This window comes from Plasmodium brasilianum, chromosome 11 (genome assembly GCF_023973825.1).
Source record: "Plasmodium brasilianum strain Bolivian I chromosome 11, whole genome shotgun sequence".
Taxonomy (NCBI): domain Eukaryota; phylum Apicomplexa; class Aconoidasida; order Haemosporida; family Plasmodiidae; genus Plasmodium; species Plasmodium brasilianum.
In genome coordinates, this window is record NC_090124.1 from 1491967 (window position 1) to 1509427 (window position 17461).

The window sequence follows — 17461 nt, forward strand, 5'->3', positions numbered from 1 at the left end:
GTTATATTTTTTTTTTATTTTAATTTGTATATTCATACGGTTATACTTCTTTACAGTTATACTTCTTTACTACTATACTTCTTTACTGCTATACTTCCTTACTGTTATACTTCTTTACAGTTATACGTCTTTATTGTTGTTATACTTCTTTACAGTTATACGTCTTTATTGTTATACGTCTTTATTGTTATACTTCTTTACATTTATACTTCTTTACATTTATACTTCTTTATTGTTATACTTCTTTACATTTTTACATTTTTTTTTTATTTTATTTTTCTTTTTAATCAACACCAATGTAAACTTAAAAATATAAAGAAATACCGTTAAATGAAAAAAGGAAATATTATACTTAAATCTGCATGTATATTTTTTCGTACGTTGTAATTCATATGCTTAATGTAAATAGTGCAAAGTAAAACGTATAGAAGAGTGACAAATATGCACATTCATACAACAGATCAGATGAGAAGTAAAAATGGATATGCACCTGGCGAGCATACTATGGAATACAAACTTTTCCTCGTTATCACGAATGCAGCTTAACATATATACACGTTAACATGTATGCAGCGTATCAGCTCAACTTTTTGACACATTCACTTCCGACCACCTTTGCGCATGCTGTCGTTCCCACATATACATATGTACATGTGTATATATTTATGTATATATATATATATATATATATATATATATATATATATATATAAACTTACGCAAAAAGAGTGTATGCTATGCTATACTGTACTTACACCATGGAAGTTAGTACACACTTAATTAATTATGTCAAATGCCTTCTTAACATTGACTTTGACATGCTCAATTGACTTATCGTACAGTTGTTGCTCCTCCTGCGTAAGGGGAAATTCTATTGGATAAACCCCTTTGTTGTTTATAAAAGTAGTTGAACCAACAAACAAATCAGAACATTTATATAAACCATTTAAATAAACTGCGCATGTAAATAATTTATTTTGATTATACAAAAATGATTTTATCATATTAACAATAGCAGCAGCAGGGGCAAAAGCAGCAGATGATTTAGCTAATTTAATAATTTCTGCTCCCATATCTCTAGTTTTTTCAATAACTTCATTAATATCTTTGCTTGTAATTAAATTTTTTTTTACAAATTCGGAAAGAGGTATACCTGACACAGAACAATATCTTTCTAAAGGTACCATTAAATCACCATGCCCTCCTAAAATGATTGCATTAATATTTGCTGGTGAAACATTTAATTTTTCAGCTAGTAATGTTCTAAATCTTGCTGTATCTAATATACCAGCCATACCACATATTTTTTCATGCGGTAAATTACTATACTTATGAAATACATTTACCATAATATCAAGTGGATTACTTACACATATAACAAATGCATTTGGACTATATGTTTTCACAGACTCAGCTACACTTTTCATAATTTTTCCATTTACACCTATCAAATCTTCTCTACTCATGCCCTCTTTTCTTTGCACACCTGCTGTTATTACAATTACATCTGAATCTTTTATATCTTCAATATTGTTCGTACCTGTTATTATCCTATTCACCCCTAGTATGGTACTAAGGTGTTTTAAATCTAATCCTTTCCCTTGTGGTACCCCCTGCACTACATCATACAAAACAACATCCCCCAGGTTGTCCACCAAGCACAACTGACCCACTAGGGCTCCTATATAGCCACTTCCGATAAGCGATATCTTCGGCATTTTTAAGAAAAAAGGACACGTATAAAAAAGAGGCAAAATGGGAGAAAAAGTGGGAAGAAATGAGAAAAAATGAAAAAAAATGAAAAAAAGAGTAAAAACGAGAGACCAAATGAGGATACGATATAACTAAATGAAGCGAGATAAAACAGAATTAAACGAAATTAAATTGAATAATATCAAATGGCACAAAATAATGGTAAAAAATAAGGCGAAATAAAATAAAAGAGGGGAAAAATACAATGATGAAGGAAAAAAAGATAAAAAAATTTGGAAATGAAATATTTTAGCAACAGAAGAGCAGAAAAAGATAATAAGATTTCTGAAACTTATATAGTTGTTCCACAAAAAAAAAAAAAAAAAAAATTAAATTAAAAAATAAAAAATAAAATAAAATGAGAAAAAAAATATAAACCTTAACATATAAAAATAAAAATAAAAGCTAACACATTGAGCATAAAAAATTAAAATAACCTTCAACATGAACGTAAATACAAAGGCACTTAATATAAAGATAGCAGGAACACACTGTAGAGGTGATAGGCATACAAAATGAAATAACACATTCACTTTGAGCGAATAGGGAAAGGGTGGAACAAGGTGGTTACTCAAAAATGAATGTTTTAATTTGTCCGTACTTTTTCCATAATTTTAAATATTCGTTCTTTCTTCTTTTATCACATTCGTGTATTTTAAATGAAGATAAATCAGGCATAGTGAAGGTCGTTATATACATATATATACATAGGTACACATGTATTTCAAGAATAAAATTGTAAGTTCATCCCGTTTTGCAAATCGCATGATTATGCAAGGCAAATTTTTTTTTTTTTTTATACATACATATATATATAAATACATGCATATGCATATATATACACATGTGCAGCTCAACGTTTTATACACCCTTCCTATTAAGCATTGATAAATAAAAATACTTACGTCATTTAAATGTAAAAAAATAAGAAAGATAAAGAAAAGTAATTTTTTTTTTTTTTTTTTCATATATAATACATATATCGCGTATATATTTTTTTTTAATTATTGTTTTCTAATAACAAAGGGGGAATGTGTGTACCTCTTTTGTTATACCTAAGTGGTCAATCAGAAAGTGAAAAAGATGGATTTTAAAATAGGCATATTCGTAAGAGAAAAAGAAGAAAATGAAATTACAATGCCACTATGAGTTGTCGCTATGAGAGCATAGTACACATATATGTATGTAGATCTCCATTAAAAATATACAAATGTTTTAATATATAATATACACACCTACAATTCGGACTTTTTTTTTTTTTTTTTTTTTTTTTAAATTCAATTTTCCACATAATGCATATTTTTATATTTTACGTGTAAACGATGAGGTACTGTAAGAAGCCATATAAATTTAAAATTCTTTTTCCCAATTTTTTTTTTATATAATTTTTTTAAATTACAAATTGCTACCAAAATGGTTAAAACTGTAAGTACACGTATGTATGCATTTGTGTACCCTCCTATGTACGCAATTATGTGCGTAGTTTTGCATGTATACACGTAATTGTTTACATATACATATGTATATGCGTATGTATATGCCTATGCATACGCCTATGCATACGCCTATGCACACATGTACCATGGGGAGAGGACCTTTTTAAACGAAGGTAGACATATATATATGTGCAAGCAGGAATACTGCCTTTTAGTCGGTTAATTCCCATGTACCCATTAATTCTTGAAAAAGTATGGGAAAAATATGTAAGTCTGTACGTTCATAAATTATATAAACTGTTACGAAAAAATATCACATTGAGACAGTATCTGTACAATTTTATTTTCATTTACGAACATTTTTGATAAGTTCAGCTTGCCCATTTTTGCACTTCCAATTTTTACAAAATTTTGGGGAAAACGATAATTACAGTATCCAACTTTTGGAAAAAATGAAAAAAAAATATTATGTAGATCTTAAATTTTTCTTCATCTTACGTGTGCTATATACCAAAATTTCATCAAATCATTTATATGAATAAAAGTGATATGCGGCACATGCCATCCCCTTATAAGTTGTAAGATAAAGAACGAATATCTTATTATTATGTATTCTCATTAATCTGTTACTGAATGTTGCATATAACCTAAGAAAAACGACTTAAAGCAATTTAGCCTTGCCCCAATTTTCCTATATCTGCGTAAGTAAAAATGTTATTTGTTAATTCAAAATAACGTTTTTTTTAAAAAAGAAGGAAAATATCTTAAAGAAACAAACGATAAAAAAGAGGAAGCTTGTGCCTGGTTTTTTTTTTTTTTTTTTTTTTCAAATAGCCAAATTAATTTAAGAAAAAAAAAAAAAAAATGCGTCGACTGAATAATTCTACCTTTACATGTGCATGTACAAATATACATATATATATATATATATATATATAGTACACAATACTTTGGGTGATATACAAATTAAGTTATTCTTTTTGAGGTCATAATTTTTTATTTTCTCTACATTTGGAATTCTGGCATTTATGTATTTTCAATTTTTTTTATTTTTTCGTTTTTGAAGTATATTTTTTTTAAAAAACATTTGCATTTTTCATATTACTGCTTAATTAAACGTAGTATTGCTTTACATACACGATGTGGAGCATTCAATCAGTATGGACATTGTGAAGAACGGCGAATAACTCTGAATTGAGAAAAAATCAAAAAAAGAAAAGGAAGTGCAGGAGCAGGAACAAGTTGATGTGCCCATTTCTCTGTAAACAAATGCGCAAAGCGTGCATTTTAGCTCTTTTATCCTTTAGTCAGTTACGTTTATTTGTTTGTTATTCGTTAGGTGTTATTTGGTGGATGTCATTTGTTTGTTGATACTTGTACGTTGTTATTTGTTTGCTTCTATTTGTTTGCTTCTATTTGTTTGCTTCTATTTGTTTGCTCCTACTTGTTTGCTCCTACTTGTTTGCTCCTACTTGTTTGCTCCTACTTGGTTGCTCCTACTTGGTTGCTCCCACTTGTTTGCTCCTACTTGTTTGCTCCTACTTGTTTGCTCCTACTTGTTTGCTCCTACTTGTTTGCTCCTACTTGTTTGCTCCTACTTGTTTGCTTCTATTTGTTTGCTTCTATTTGTTTGCTCCTACTTGTTTGCTCCTACTTGTTTGCTCCTACTTGTTTGCTCCTACTTGTTTGCTCCTACTTGTTTGCTCCTACTTGTTTGCTTCTATTTGTTTGCTTCTATTTGTTTGCTCCTACTTGGTTGCTCCTACTTGTTTGCTCCTACTTGTTTGCTCCTACTTGTTTTCTCCTACTTGTTTGCTCCTACTTGTTCGTTTTTTGCCTCCCTCCGAATGCCGTGCGTTTTGGCCCCTTTCCCCTATTTATATAGAAAAGTTGCAACAGAATGGACGAGTATGTATTGCTAGCTTTTTTTATTGGCTTCTTAATTTTATCAGGAATAACAGCGTTGAGAGCATTAGTAGTATACAGCCGTAAAGACGAAAAGAATCGATCTATTTACTTTTTTATAAAATTTCTTGTTGTTATAGGATTTGTTCTGTGTTGGGATACGGTAATATTACTTCCGATTGATGTTTATTATAATTTATCGCATGATATAAAAAAATATGTAAATATATTTACCTTATATAGATCCTATTACTGGGCATGCTTAGTCTTCATTTTTTTTTTAACACCAATTACAAACACTATTTATTTAGAGCCAGAAAAGCAGACTCGCTCCCATAGGCGAAATAATTATGACAACAATAACAATAATAATAATAATAATTATTATTTTGGCAGTAGTTATGGCAATACTAAGAGTAAGAAAGGAAGTAGTAGGCGTAATACAGGACAAGGCAATGAAGTGGACATATATAAATATAAGAAGCTTTTTTCAAAAATATTATCAGCCACTTTTTTCTCCTTTGTTTTAGCATTTTGCTTATTTTTCTTGACATACTTGGCTGTTAAAAAATTTACCATATCATTAGATGCACAAGATTGTAAATTATGGTACCCTTATATTGAAAACACAAATAAAAAGGACTTTTTAAAATATAATATTCGAAAAATCGAAAGTTGTCAGAACATTGTACATACAAATATCAAAGTGAATATAGACTTAAATTTTAACGACTATATTGTAATATTTATGTTATTTGTCGGGCTTCATTTTTTTTCATTTTACGTTGCAATCGGGTTGGCGTCCTTTCCCTTAAGCTTAATTAGATCATATATATACAGAAAAAAAAAAATAAAAGAAGATGATTTCAAATATGAGCTCTCATTAATAAATAGAAAAGCAACCAGGCTAATGAACATTACAGAAATGTTACAAACAGAAAGGAAGCAAATATATAAAGTGAACTACTGCATATCGTTTATTAAATATATAAGATATAAGAGACAGAAAAAAATTCTCAGTTATATGGTGCATAAACTAGAAAAAGACTATGAAAATCTATTAGATAACTACAATAACCCTACAAATAAAGTTTATTCATTTGTTGCTCTTTTGCTTGGCATACTTTTTTTAATAGTAAGTATAGCTATTGTTCTTCATATTATTTTTTATATTATATTAGACTTGACGGGAGGGAATAGGTTTTCTTTTAATCCCATGTTTTTGGACATTCTTCTAGAGGTGATAGGCTGCATATATGTAGTGAAATGAATTAGAGGGAAAGGAAATACTCAACTAGCCAATTATTTCGTTCTATATTTTGCTTTTTGCTTTTCATATAGTACATTTTACATTTTGTTTGTTATGTTATACATTTTTTTTTTTTTTTTTTTCCATTTTCCCTTTACAGCACTTTGTGAAAAACAACTTAATCGTAATTTCGATGATCATCTATACACTGATTGCGTCCTATATGCTTATCTGCGCATTGTCTGGGTTCATTTATTTCTGCTCCGAGGTAAGAGCAAACAAAGTGGAGGAGCTTACATTGTACATGGAATGAGTAAAATAAAAGTGGTTACACTCCTTTCTGCGCCGAGGAACATATTTTTCTGATACATTACTATTTATCGTTTATTATTATTTATTAGAACTATTTTATTTTATTTTTCCCTCTTTTTCTTTCCTTTTTTTTCAATCTCCCTTTTTAACAGCTCCATCTAGGACTTGTTTTTGCTTTAGAAAAAAAAGATACATATTTGAACTCCTTCCTTTTGAACATATGCCTTTTTTTTTTTGTTTCATCTGGAGCGGCGTTATTCTCAACGGTAGGAAGAAAAAAAAAAAAAAAAAAAAAAAAAAATATGAAAATGGAAATGGAGCGTCCACTACTACAACTGCTACTACTACTATTACTACTATTTTTAATAATAATAATAATAATAATAATAATAGTGATAAATGCGAATATGAAAATATTTCTCATTATCTATCTGCGGGCATTTGGGGGCAAAATGACAATTGTTCATGAAGCATTTTCCCCTTCATTTTGTGCATATTCGTCGTTATACGTTGCAATGTGTGTACATATGTAGTATGTATATGTAAGTATGTGCATTATAGGCACATTTATTCATACATAACTGTGTCTGTCTTAGAAAATACTTAACGCTTATTCAAGGCGCTCTCACGCAATTTTTTTTTTTGACCTGACCTTAAGAAAGCTTGGTATTATTGGGTAAGGAAAATTAATTTTGTTTTTTTTTTTTGCTCTTATAAATTTTTTTTTTTTCATATGGTAAAAATTGCAAGAAGTGCTTAATTGGTATTATACCACCTTACATACACAATATATGCCATTACGTAGCATCCGTACTCACATTAATTTTGTTCTATTTTTTTACCTTTTTAACAGACAAGCATATGCAAACAATGCGTTGTTATACTTCGTTTTAGTGATAAACTTGTTAACGGTCATCGTATTTTTCTTCCCAAAAAAGTGCAGCCTTAGTTGCTTATCTGTGCCTTCAAAATTTTTTAAAATTAGCGATGAGGTATACGATGGACAAGAAATAGATTTGGAAAGTAACACTGCTTCAGACAACATTGACAAGCAGCACTTCAAGGCAACAAAACTGTTCAAATAGGATCCCTAAAATGCCCTCATATGTATAATCGTATAAGGCGTACGTGCATACAGGCATACAGACATACAGGCATACGCATATACATATAGGCACACTCGCACCTGCATCCACATACACATACATACAACGACCGTTGTTATTCTAACAAATTTACTCTTTCCATTTAAACGAATGATTATATATGTAACGGTATTTAACTGCACTTCCTCAATGAGGACGCACTAATTATATGAGTACCTAAAATAGCATGTATATTTTATTTCCCAAGGATGATCTAAAATGTCAGTTTAATTTTTTTTTAGACTTTTTTTTTTTTATTTTAGCTAGCTATATTATTGTTAATTATTACTGTTCATAATTTTTCTTTTTTTATTTTATCTAGCTATGTTGTTGTTAATTATTGTTACCCTTTATTTTATTTTATTTTATTTATTTTTTTTTTTTTTTATCTAGCTATTTTGTTGTCAATTATTGCTACTCTCATTTTTTTTTTTTTGTATATATATTTTAATTTATTTTTTCATTTTAAATTAGTTTATATGTATGCTGTTCCTTTGTCCTTTCTGCTCAACCTTTTGAAATTTTTTTTTAATTTTCGTGCTTCGTTTCTGCACTTGAAATTTAAAAAAAAAAAAAAAAAGAAAAAAAAACAAAAATGCATTACATATATATACATATATACAACTATACACAACAAGCGTCCACTTAACATATGTACAGAAATTCGTTCAATTCTCTTTTCCTTTTATGTCTTGAATAATTAACAACTTTCACCAATTCGTCATTTCGCCATTTCACCATTTTGTCATTTCTTTATAAGGTGAAAATAAAAAAAAAAAAAAAGGTAGAACACCTTTTTGTAAACGTTAAATTCATGCAACTAACATACACTGACCTCCTACTGCTTTAATTTTCTTCTCTGCCCTTTTAGAAAAGTATCTTGCTTTTACTACAATGGGCTGACCACATCTTAACGCCCCATTTCCTAACACTTTAAAGTATCCTTTCCTTGTCACATCAATAACAGGAACAATATTTTTATTCTCACTAAATTCTTTTTTTTTTTTTTCTGGTAACAAACCCCACAATCTATCGATGTTTATTGTTGGACAAAATTTACGGTTTTTCAATAAATTGAAATGCCTCATACCGACCTATACATAAAGGTACACAAATACATTATTACATATACACTGAGCATACACATATTACATATATACTATACATACTCATATTCATACACTTTTGCGAATGCACATATACATCTCATTTATTTGTGTGTAAAAAATAAGCATATACGAGATGTCATTTGAAATTGGGGGAATACACAACAATGATACGAAAATTATCCTTTTTTAAAAATTAAGACAACATTTCCCCCATGGATTAACTCATTTAACACAAAATGTTTGTATACAATTATCACGTTAATGTATATAATTATGCACATGTGGTATACGTGACCATTCTCTTCTAATTTGTTCATACCTTTCCAAAGTACCCTGGGTGATATTTGTCGAAATTTATTCTCATGTGATGCATACCCCCTGCTTTTCCTCTTCCACCTGGATGTTTTCTGTGCTTTCCCACACGACCATGACCAGCTGATACATGTCCTCTCTTCTTTCTGTGTTTCTTAAATCTAGTTGCCATATTTTATTCTATTATAAAAAATGCTTTAAAAAAGGAGTGGGTGAAAAAAAAAAAAAAATAAAAAAAAAATAAAACTATAACATATGTTTACATATACATACTTGTATAAATTTTAATTATGCATAAAAAATATTTTCCATAAAATGAACTCAGTTTCATTTCGTTTTATCTTCTAAGGAATCATGCTAAAGTGCATGATATCGTTTTGTTTTGTTTTGCTTAGCTTTGCTTTGTTTTTCTTAGCTTTGCTTTGTTTTGCTTAGTTTTACTTTGTTTTGCTTGGCTTTGCTTTGTTTTGCTTAGCTTTGCTTTGTTTTGCTTAGTTTTACTTTGTTTTGCTTAGCTTTGCTTTGTTTTGCTTAGCTTTGCTTTGTTTTGCTTAGTTTTACTTTGTTTTGCTTAGCTTTGCTTTGTTTTGCTTAGCTTTGCTTTGTTTTGCTTAGTTTTACTTTGTTTTGCTTGGCTTTGCTTTATTTCTTTTGCCAATTTTGTATATTACATACATTTTTTACTGACTGCATTTTTTTTTCTTTTTTTTTAAATATACCTTGAGTAGTTAAGGCTCCTTTTAATTTATGCCTTTTGAAAGTGTCGCAACGTGAAGTTACAAGTTTGTACCTATATATATATGTTTATATGAACAAGCTAAATACCCTTACGATTTTATTTTGCTTATGATGAACTTTAACGTAATTTTCAAATTTACCCTATGTGTCAATTTTTAATTTTTTAATTTTTTATTGTATTTTTCTTAAGCTGTTATTTTATATGCATTTATATTTTTTCAATTAAAATGTGTTCATAATTATTTTGTTCAGTTATTTTTCTCCTATAAATACGTGTATATATATATATATACTATTTTTATATTCATAATGTACATTAAAAAATTGGTGCCATAAGGGGTAAACGGTACAGTGCTTTTCATTGTTTAAAATATAAACGAAAAAAAGAAAAAACGGAATATACAGAAAAAGCGGAATATACAGAAAAAACAATATATACAGAAAAAACGGAATATACAGAAAAAACAAAATATACAGAAAAAACAAAATATACAGAAAAAACAAAATATACAGAAAAAACAATATATACAGAAAAAACGGAATATACAAAAAAAACGGAAAAAGTTTTTACAATAAATTAGTCTATGCTAACGTATCATTTTTCAACGGAATAAAATTTTTGTATTCACTATTTATATATGTGAAAGTATATAACTGCGCATTTTTTGACGATCTTTTTTATGTTTTTGAACGCATAAGTTAATATGTTACTCCTTCGCGTATTGCCCTTTCCACCTTCGTGAAAAACATAAATCAGTGAGTGTGTATGAGTAGTATTTATATATATGGGAATTCATTAATTTAGTGCTAATTAAGTTTTTGCATTAATATATAGGTAATAAGAAAAGAAAAGTGAGCATATTTTTTAACGTACCAAATGCTCAAATGTTTTTTTTTCTAAGAGCATATTTAAAAAGATTTATATAAAATAAGGGAAAAAGACTAATGCCATTTTAATTTTAATTTTAATTTTAATTTTTTTTTTTTTTTTTTTTTTAATCCATTGGTATATGTTGTACAGCGTAGAGATCTGTCATGGGTATTATGAAGGCATATCAAGTTTAGAACAAACAGCTGCAGTCTGTGTAAAGATAATAATATATATATATGTATATGCGTACGTACGTATGTATGTTTGTGAGGGTGTGTATTTGCCCTCCCCGAATTTTAAACAAAAATGAGATAATACATATGTAACGTAAGAAAAAATAAAAAGAGGCAAACAGAACAATTAACGTAAAAACAGATAGAAAGGAACGGATTTTGTGTGAAATAGAAAGTAGATATGTGCCTGTTGAGCGTATTTATAAGTTCATTTTATCCTTTTATTTTCCAAAATATTATTTTGAAAAGTTATTAGGCATGTAACAAATGTACTAACATAAATGTATGTTCCTATATGTACATATATATATGTATGTGCATACATATTTTACGCGAAATCTACGAAGCGTAATATTAACTACTCAACAGAAAACATATAAACAGAAGAGCAAATTAGAATATGCATTCTGTTGTGATGGATCCCCTCCACATTCTTTGCTGTCGTTCCCATTTTTATGACACTAAAACGGGCTCCCTAAAATTTTAAATGAACAAATTTTTTTTCTGCTCGTTTTTTTCTGCTCATTTTTTTTTTTCGTTTTCGTTTTCGTTTTCGTTTTCCTGTTCTTTTTCTTGTTCTTCTTTTTGTTCTTTTTCTTGTTCTTTTTTTTGTTTCTTTTCTTGTTCCTTTTCTTGTTCCTTTTCTTGTTCCTTTTCTTGTTCCTTTTTTTTGTTTTACCTATCTGTTGTGTGAAGAGAAAAAAAGCGCCATAGGTATCTTATTTGTATGCAGGTACATCATCCGTAAGAAATGATTGTTTATACATTTTGTGAATGGAATTTTTAAAAGCATATTGGCATGAGCGATCTTTATAGAACTAATTTACATGTACCTTTCCGTCTACCCTTTTATTATTTTTTTTTTTTTTCCCTTTATTAAATACATTTCATATAAAATGGTATTAAGGTCGAGCGTACTAATATACATATAAATAAAAGGATACATAAATGTTTTAACAAATTCGTTCAATTTTTTGTTTCTACGTACTACTGTCAAATGAACATATGACAGTATAGGAGGTGTGTGGTATGGGAGTTAAGCAGTTTATTTAGGAAAAAAAAGAAAAGAAAAAGGAAATCTCATAACTATCCCTCTTTTCATTTAATACATATATGTCCTACTACCTCCCCCACTTTATAGAACATATAAGTATGCCACTATCACGTATAACATAATACTTTGATCATTGCCTATATACCATTGGGTTTAGCATTTCTAAATATATAAGGATTAATAAGGGCTTAATGTTGCATAGAACAGTCAAAAAATATGTACAGTTATATAAAATCGCCTATGGGAGTATATATATATATATATATATATATATATATATATATGTGTGATTATATATGTATGTACATATGTGCATATAACAATATGGCAATATGCCTGTAACAACTTTTCTAGCATTAAATATGTTTTTTACATATGGTCAGCTGAGGCATAAATAAGCGAAATTCTCTTAATGAAATATGTTTAAACAATGTATAAAATAAAAAAAAAAAAAGGATATAAAAGGGCCTATTTGCCTGTTTTATCTTAATGCATACTATACATTCCCACCTGTCCCATTCATTATATGTACAATGTACCAAAAGATTTTAACCACATAAGAAATAATTTTTTTCCTTTATTTTTTATGTGGTGTTCATTTTTACAACAATTAAAAATTGTACTAAATGTTATAAAAAATATATAATATTTAGATCAAAGGGGTAAAGCAAACCATATAATAATACAGTGGTAATGATACCATCGTAATAACACAAAACTATGCGTATTTCTGCCTGATCAAAATGCTAATGAGGAAAAGGATCACAGGGAAAACACATTGCTAATAAATTTAAAATAAAATAATACAATACAATACAAAAAAAAAAAAAAAAAAAAAAAAAAAAGGGCAAGTCAAATGATATGTTAATACAATATAAAAAAGAACAAAAAAAAACGGCTAAGTCAAATAATTTATTAAGCCTCATAAAAGAATTTTTGTTTTTTATCTTATTCGTTCAATAAAAAAAAAAAAAAAAAATTCAATTGATTTATCCACAGAATATATATGTTTCAACATTTAAGTATAAATATATATGCATGCGAGGGAGATCGCAAAATATTTTTTTTTTTTTTTTTTTTTAACTTTTTCGTGATACTACGTTTAAGTATTTTATCTCAAATATTATTCGTAGTATATATATATATATATAAATGTATAATATATATATATATATATATTTCCTTTTTAATGTAACTCTAAGATAGATTTTATAATCTCATAGTTCCAGGAATTTGGATTTCAGATGTTTTGCTTCGTAGTTCTTTCGTTGTAGATAAAGTTAAGTTCTTTTGATTTGTTTACCTTTCACTGTTATCATGGGTAAGTTTATAATTTTTTGAGCCCATGCGTTCTTTTCCCGTACTAGGGAGATTTCACTGCGCATTTGTAATTTGTTATAACATGAACACATGCTCTAACATATAAACTTATATATATATATATATATGTACACATGTATGTGGACCCACAGGCTTACCTGTATATGTTCGCTTAATTCACGCTGCTATTAATTTCCTTTTTTTTCCAGATAAGGAACAAAACGAAGTTGACGACTGGACCGAGTGGTTAAATGATGATGACGAAAAAAGGGAAGTGTTCAACACGGAATATACATCAAAAGACGATGCAATTAAAAAAGAAATATTACAAAACAACTTAGATGATATTGCTGATTTTTTAGATATAAGTGATAATAATAGTAATATTAAAATAAAAAACAGAACTAATAATGAAGAAAATGAAACTCCAGTTAAATCAAAAATACAAGAAAAAATAATAACATTAGAAAGCACACCATTGAATTCAATAAAAGATTGTGAAGCACTAGGTGAAATATTAGCATCTAGGATACAAAAATGTAAAGCTAAAAGTGTAGCTATAGAAAGATTTCTATCAATTATTCTTCAAGCATGTGATGGAAAATTAGAGGATAAAGAGTTACAATGTGTAAATAGGAAAATACAAGAAATTATTGAACAAAGAGAAAAGAAAAAAAGATATGCACAAATAAATAAAAAAAAGCCAAATGAAGTAAAAAATTCCATGAAAAATTATAAAGATGAAGTAGATATGATATATGGCGATTTATCATATGATGAAGATGAATACGAGAATGAAGGTGCTGACGAATATTTTGAAGAATATTAGATAAACTTCGAACAAACGCTCTTTTTGTTTCATTCTGTATTTATTATATATAGTAGCACAGCTGCTTCGTTTGACATTAACCTTCGCGCGCACAAGCACAGGCGCGGACATACATGCACATACGTGTACATTTACTTCCCCCTTATTTTGTATTCCTTTCTTTTTTTCTTTTTTTCTTTTTTTTCAATTTTTCTCCATTTTAAAAATGCCCAACATTTTAAACGTATTTTTTTTATAAATTTATCCTATGCATATACTTCCAATAAAATTTTGTGTTTCCCTTTATTTTTAATTTTTTGAAAACTCCAATAAAAGAACACTATTGATTAAGTTGTTGTAAATTAAAATTACAAACTAAAATATATGAACATGTACAAAAAAAAAAAATGGCCTACTACACGTCTATCTGTTTAGCATTTTTACCTCATTATGCAAAAAAAAAAAAAAAAAAAAAAAAAAGACAGCGATCAACTCATGTTTGCCACTTAATTTTTAGCTATACAAAAAAGTAGTGAAATGGAAAAAAGTATCATAAAAATACCACATTTAATACACATAAATATCATAGTTATTTATTGGCACATATATCAAAGTACGTTAAGTGCAAAGAAGCGAACAGGACCAAGCGGTGGGATAATCAGACACCCATAATCTCATAAATCAAGAATTTTTTTTTCTCTTCATGCGTAAAATTTTTCCACTGTTGTAAGTCAACCAAAATATATTTGATGTTTAAACATTTTATGTGTTGTCTTTTCATATTTGTGTAAATATCTATTTGGTTGTTTACATCATTACCTAGCTTATTTATATAAAAATTAATAATAACTTTTTGAGAATCTTTTTTAATACTATCCCTTTCCTTTTCTATGTCTAAATAAATATGACTTAAGTAATAATTATGCACAGTTTTATTTTTCCTTATATTTTTTACTTTAAATATTGTATCGTTAAAATCGGTGTTTAGTAAGACTTGTAATTTGTCTATTTGATCTTGTATTTCTTCTTTTAGATCCGTTGCGTCTTGCTCACTACCTAGTTCCATATTTTCTTGAATTTTCTGCAAGATTCCTTTTTGTTCTAATTTTTCAACAACTATTTTGTTTATTTTATATACACTGTATAATGCATCTCTGTCGCATTGCTTGTTCATATTGTCATCGTTATCATTTTGTTCAGTTGACAAATTTGTTTTCTCATCCTTCGTTTGATTTGTCTTTCTCATCTGATCCGTTTCCCTCATCTGACAGTCTAAATTTCCATGCGCTAACATGCCTACCCCTTGAGTTCTCTCATAATCATGAGTTAGTGAAACATAAATTTGGAACAGTTTTACTTTGTCCTCTTCATTTGTTGCACTAAAATGTTCAATATTAAATAGGTAATCAAACATACACACGTACGAATGATAATTGGAAATATACAATTTTAAGTAGGTATATAAATAAATTAATAACAATAAATCTTTACCATCAAGAGAATAAAATTTATTTAAAAATTTTTTTTCTAATATGGACAAAATGCACAATGGAAAATTAAAATCTGCTTGTTCTTTTAACGTAGCGATGGATAATAGTAGAGTCAATGAGCTAGACATTGGCAGCAATTCAATTACATTATACAAGTACGCGTTTAACTGATCATAAAAATAATAGTTAGTACAACCTAATGTGGCATACGATAGATATATATTCACTAGTTTCTTTGCTATATCAACTTCGAATTTTTTATCTAAAATGTTATCAAAATTTTTACCATCCAATATACCTACAATTTCATTGCTTACTTCGTGTAATAGCACTACATTTCGTACGTTCAAATTACACAAGGATGTGCACAGCAGCATATAACAATCCAGACTTATACACTTCTTTTCCCTACTATATGCTCCTTCATTCTGTCCAAGAACATTATTATTATTATTTTGATAGTGTCCTAATTCCCCCTCATTTTTAGCTTCTTCCTTTTTAATGTTATTTAATATTACTTGAATGTAATTATTTATAAAGGTGATAAAGTTTAAATTTACGGATGCATTTTTTATATTTTTCATATTTGATAAAATTAATAAAAATTGAAAAAATTTATTCATATCATCTTTGAAAAAATTATGTAAGTATCTTTCTTCTTTAATAGTTAATATCATTTCTTCCAACAACATTTGTGGTATAAACTGTATTTTCGAAAAGCATAATGCAAATAAAAACATTTCATGAAAATTAAAAAAAGACATTTTTAACTTAATAAGTGATAAGAAGTCAAGAAATATGGGACTTTTCCATATCGTTATTTTGAAATTATCCTTTTCATTTATTAAAACTAATATTTTATTTAATAAGTTTAACAATTTAAACATATCTACTTCTTCCTTTTTTGCTTTTTTAAAAGATATATCTTTTTCATCATATCTTTCTTTATTTTTAATATACACAAAAAAATTATTGTCGTTCAGAATTTTCTGAACATTGTTTAAAAGTTCATTTAAATTTTTTTCCGAATTATTCGTGTTATAAAACTTTTTATCAATTCTTATGAAACTACGCCTCACTGTAAAATAACAGCTGTATTTGTCAAATTGCAGGATATATCCCTCGCATTTCTTAACTTGTATTCCAAACGATCTGGGGAAAATTCTACTCTTCAAAGTAGCACTTGCATATATATTCGGTGTGCATATTATCCTCATTTTCTCCCGCTCTGATTTTTTACTGCTTTATTTGATTATTGTCCTGTATTTTTCCTTTATTCTGTTTTGCCACAGTTTACCGACTTATTTTGTTCATTTCATTTTAGCAGTTTATATGTGCAGTTTATTTGAGCAATTCATTCGAGTAGTTCATTTGCGCAGTTCATTTGAGCAGTTCATTCGAGTACATTTGCGCAGTTCATTTGAGCAGTTCATTTAAGCAGTTCATTTGAGTAGTTCATTTGGGCAGTTCATTTTGTGCAGTTCATTTTGTGCAGTTCACTTAATTTCGCTGCATTTTTTTTACTTTTTTCTGACCAAGTAAGGTAAAAACGAAGAAACGATAAAAGCGACGTTTTAAAAAAAATAATAAAACATAATAATAAAAAGAGCGAATTTTTTTTTTGAAAGTTACCACAATCGTATAGGATATAAAGATGTGTTTCTATTCTTAAGAGGTAACTACTTTTTTGAAAAATATTCCGGTAAAATTGCTAACCATGTAAATAT

At 28.1% G+C, this 17461-nt stretch overlaps 4 protein-coding genes and 1 pseudogene across 5 annotated transcripts; 2 read left to right on the forward strand and 3 right to left on the reverse strand.

The window, feature by feature from the left end:
- Positions 1 to 776: 776 nt before the first annotated feature.
- On the reverse strand, positions 777 to 1718 carry MKS88_003786 (malate dehydrogenase; the record flags this gene model as incomplete). The annotated part of the gene is made up of 1 exon (XM_067216911.1): positions 777 to 1718. The coding sequence occupies one exon, from the start codon at positions 1716 to 1718 to the stop codon at positions 777 to 779; it is 942 nt and encodes a 313-aa protein (XP_067072598.1).
- Positions 1719 to 5088: 3370 nt separating this feature from the next.
- Positions 5089 to 7739, forward strand: MKS88_003787 (annotated as a pseudogene). Its single transcript has 5 exons — positions 5089 to 6333; positions 6503 to 6610; positions 6807 to 6920; positions 7313 to 7320; positions 7508 to 7736. Coding segments are annotated over exons 1-5 (1704 nt in total).
- A 705-nt stretch (positions 7740 to 8444) lies between these two features.
- MKS88_003788 (60S ribosomal protein L27a) lies at positions 8445 to 9392 on the reverse strand (the record flags this gene model as incomplete). Its single annotated transcript, XM_067216912.1, has 3 exons — positions 8445 to 8550; positions 8625 to 8893; positions 9228 to 9392. 3 exons carry the CDS (start codon positions 9390 to 9392, stop codon positions 8445 to 8447), a joined length of 540 nt encoding a protein of 179 aa, XP_067072599.1.
- A 4041-nt stretch (positions 9393 to 13433) lies between these two features.
- Positions 13434 to 14265, forward strand: MKS88_003789 (uncharacterized protein; the record flags this gene model as incomplete). Its single annotated transcript, XM_067216913.1, has 2 exons — positions 13434 to 13437; positions 13646 to 14265. 2 exons carry the CDS (start codon positions 13434 to 13436, stop codon positions 14263 to 14265), a joined length of 624 nt encoding a protein of 207 aa, XP_067072600.1.
- Positions 14266 to 14902: 637 nt separating this feature from the next.
- MKS88_003790 (uncharacterized protein) lies at positions 14903 to 16951 on the reverse strand (the record flags this gene model as incomplete). The annotated part of the gene is made up of 1 exon (XM_067216914.1): positions 14903 to 16951. One exon carries the CDS (start codon positions 16949 to 16951, stop codon positions 14903 to 14905), a length of 2049 nt encoding a protein of 682 aa, XP_067072601.1.
- Positions 16952 to 17461: the final 510 nt, after the last annotated feature.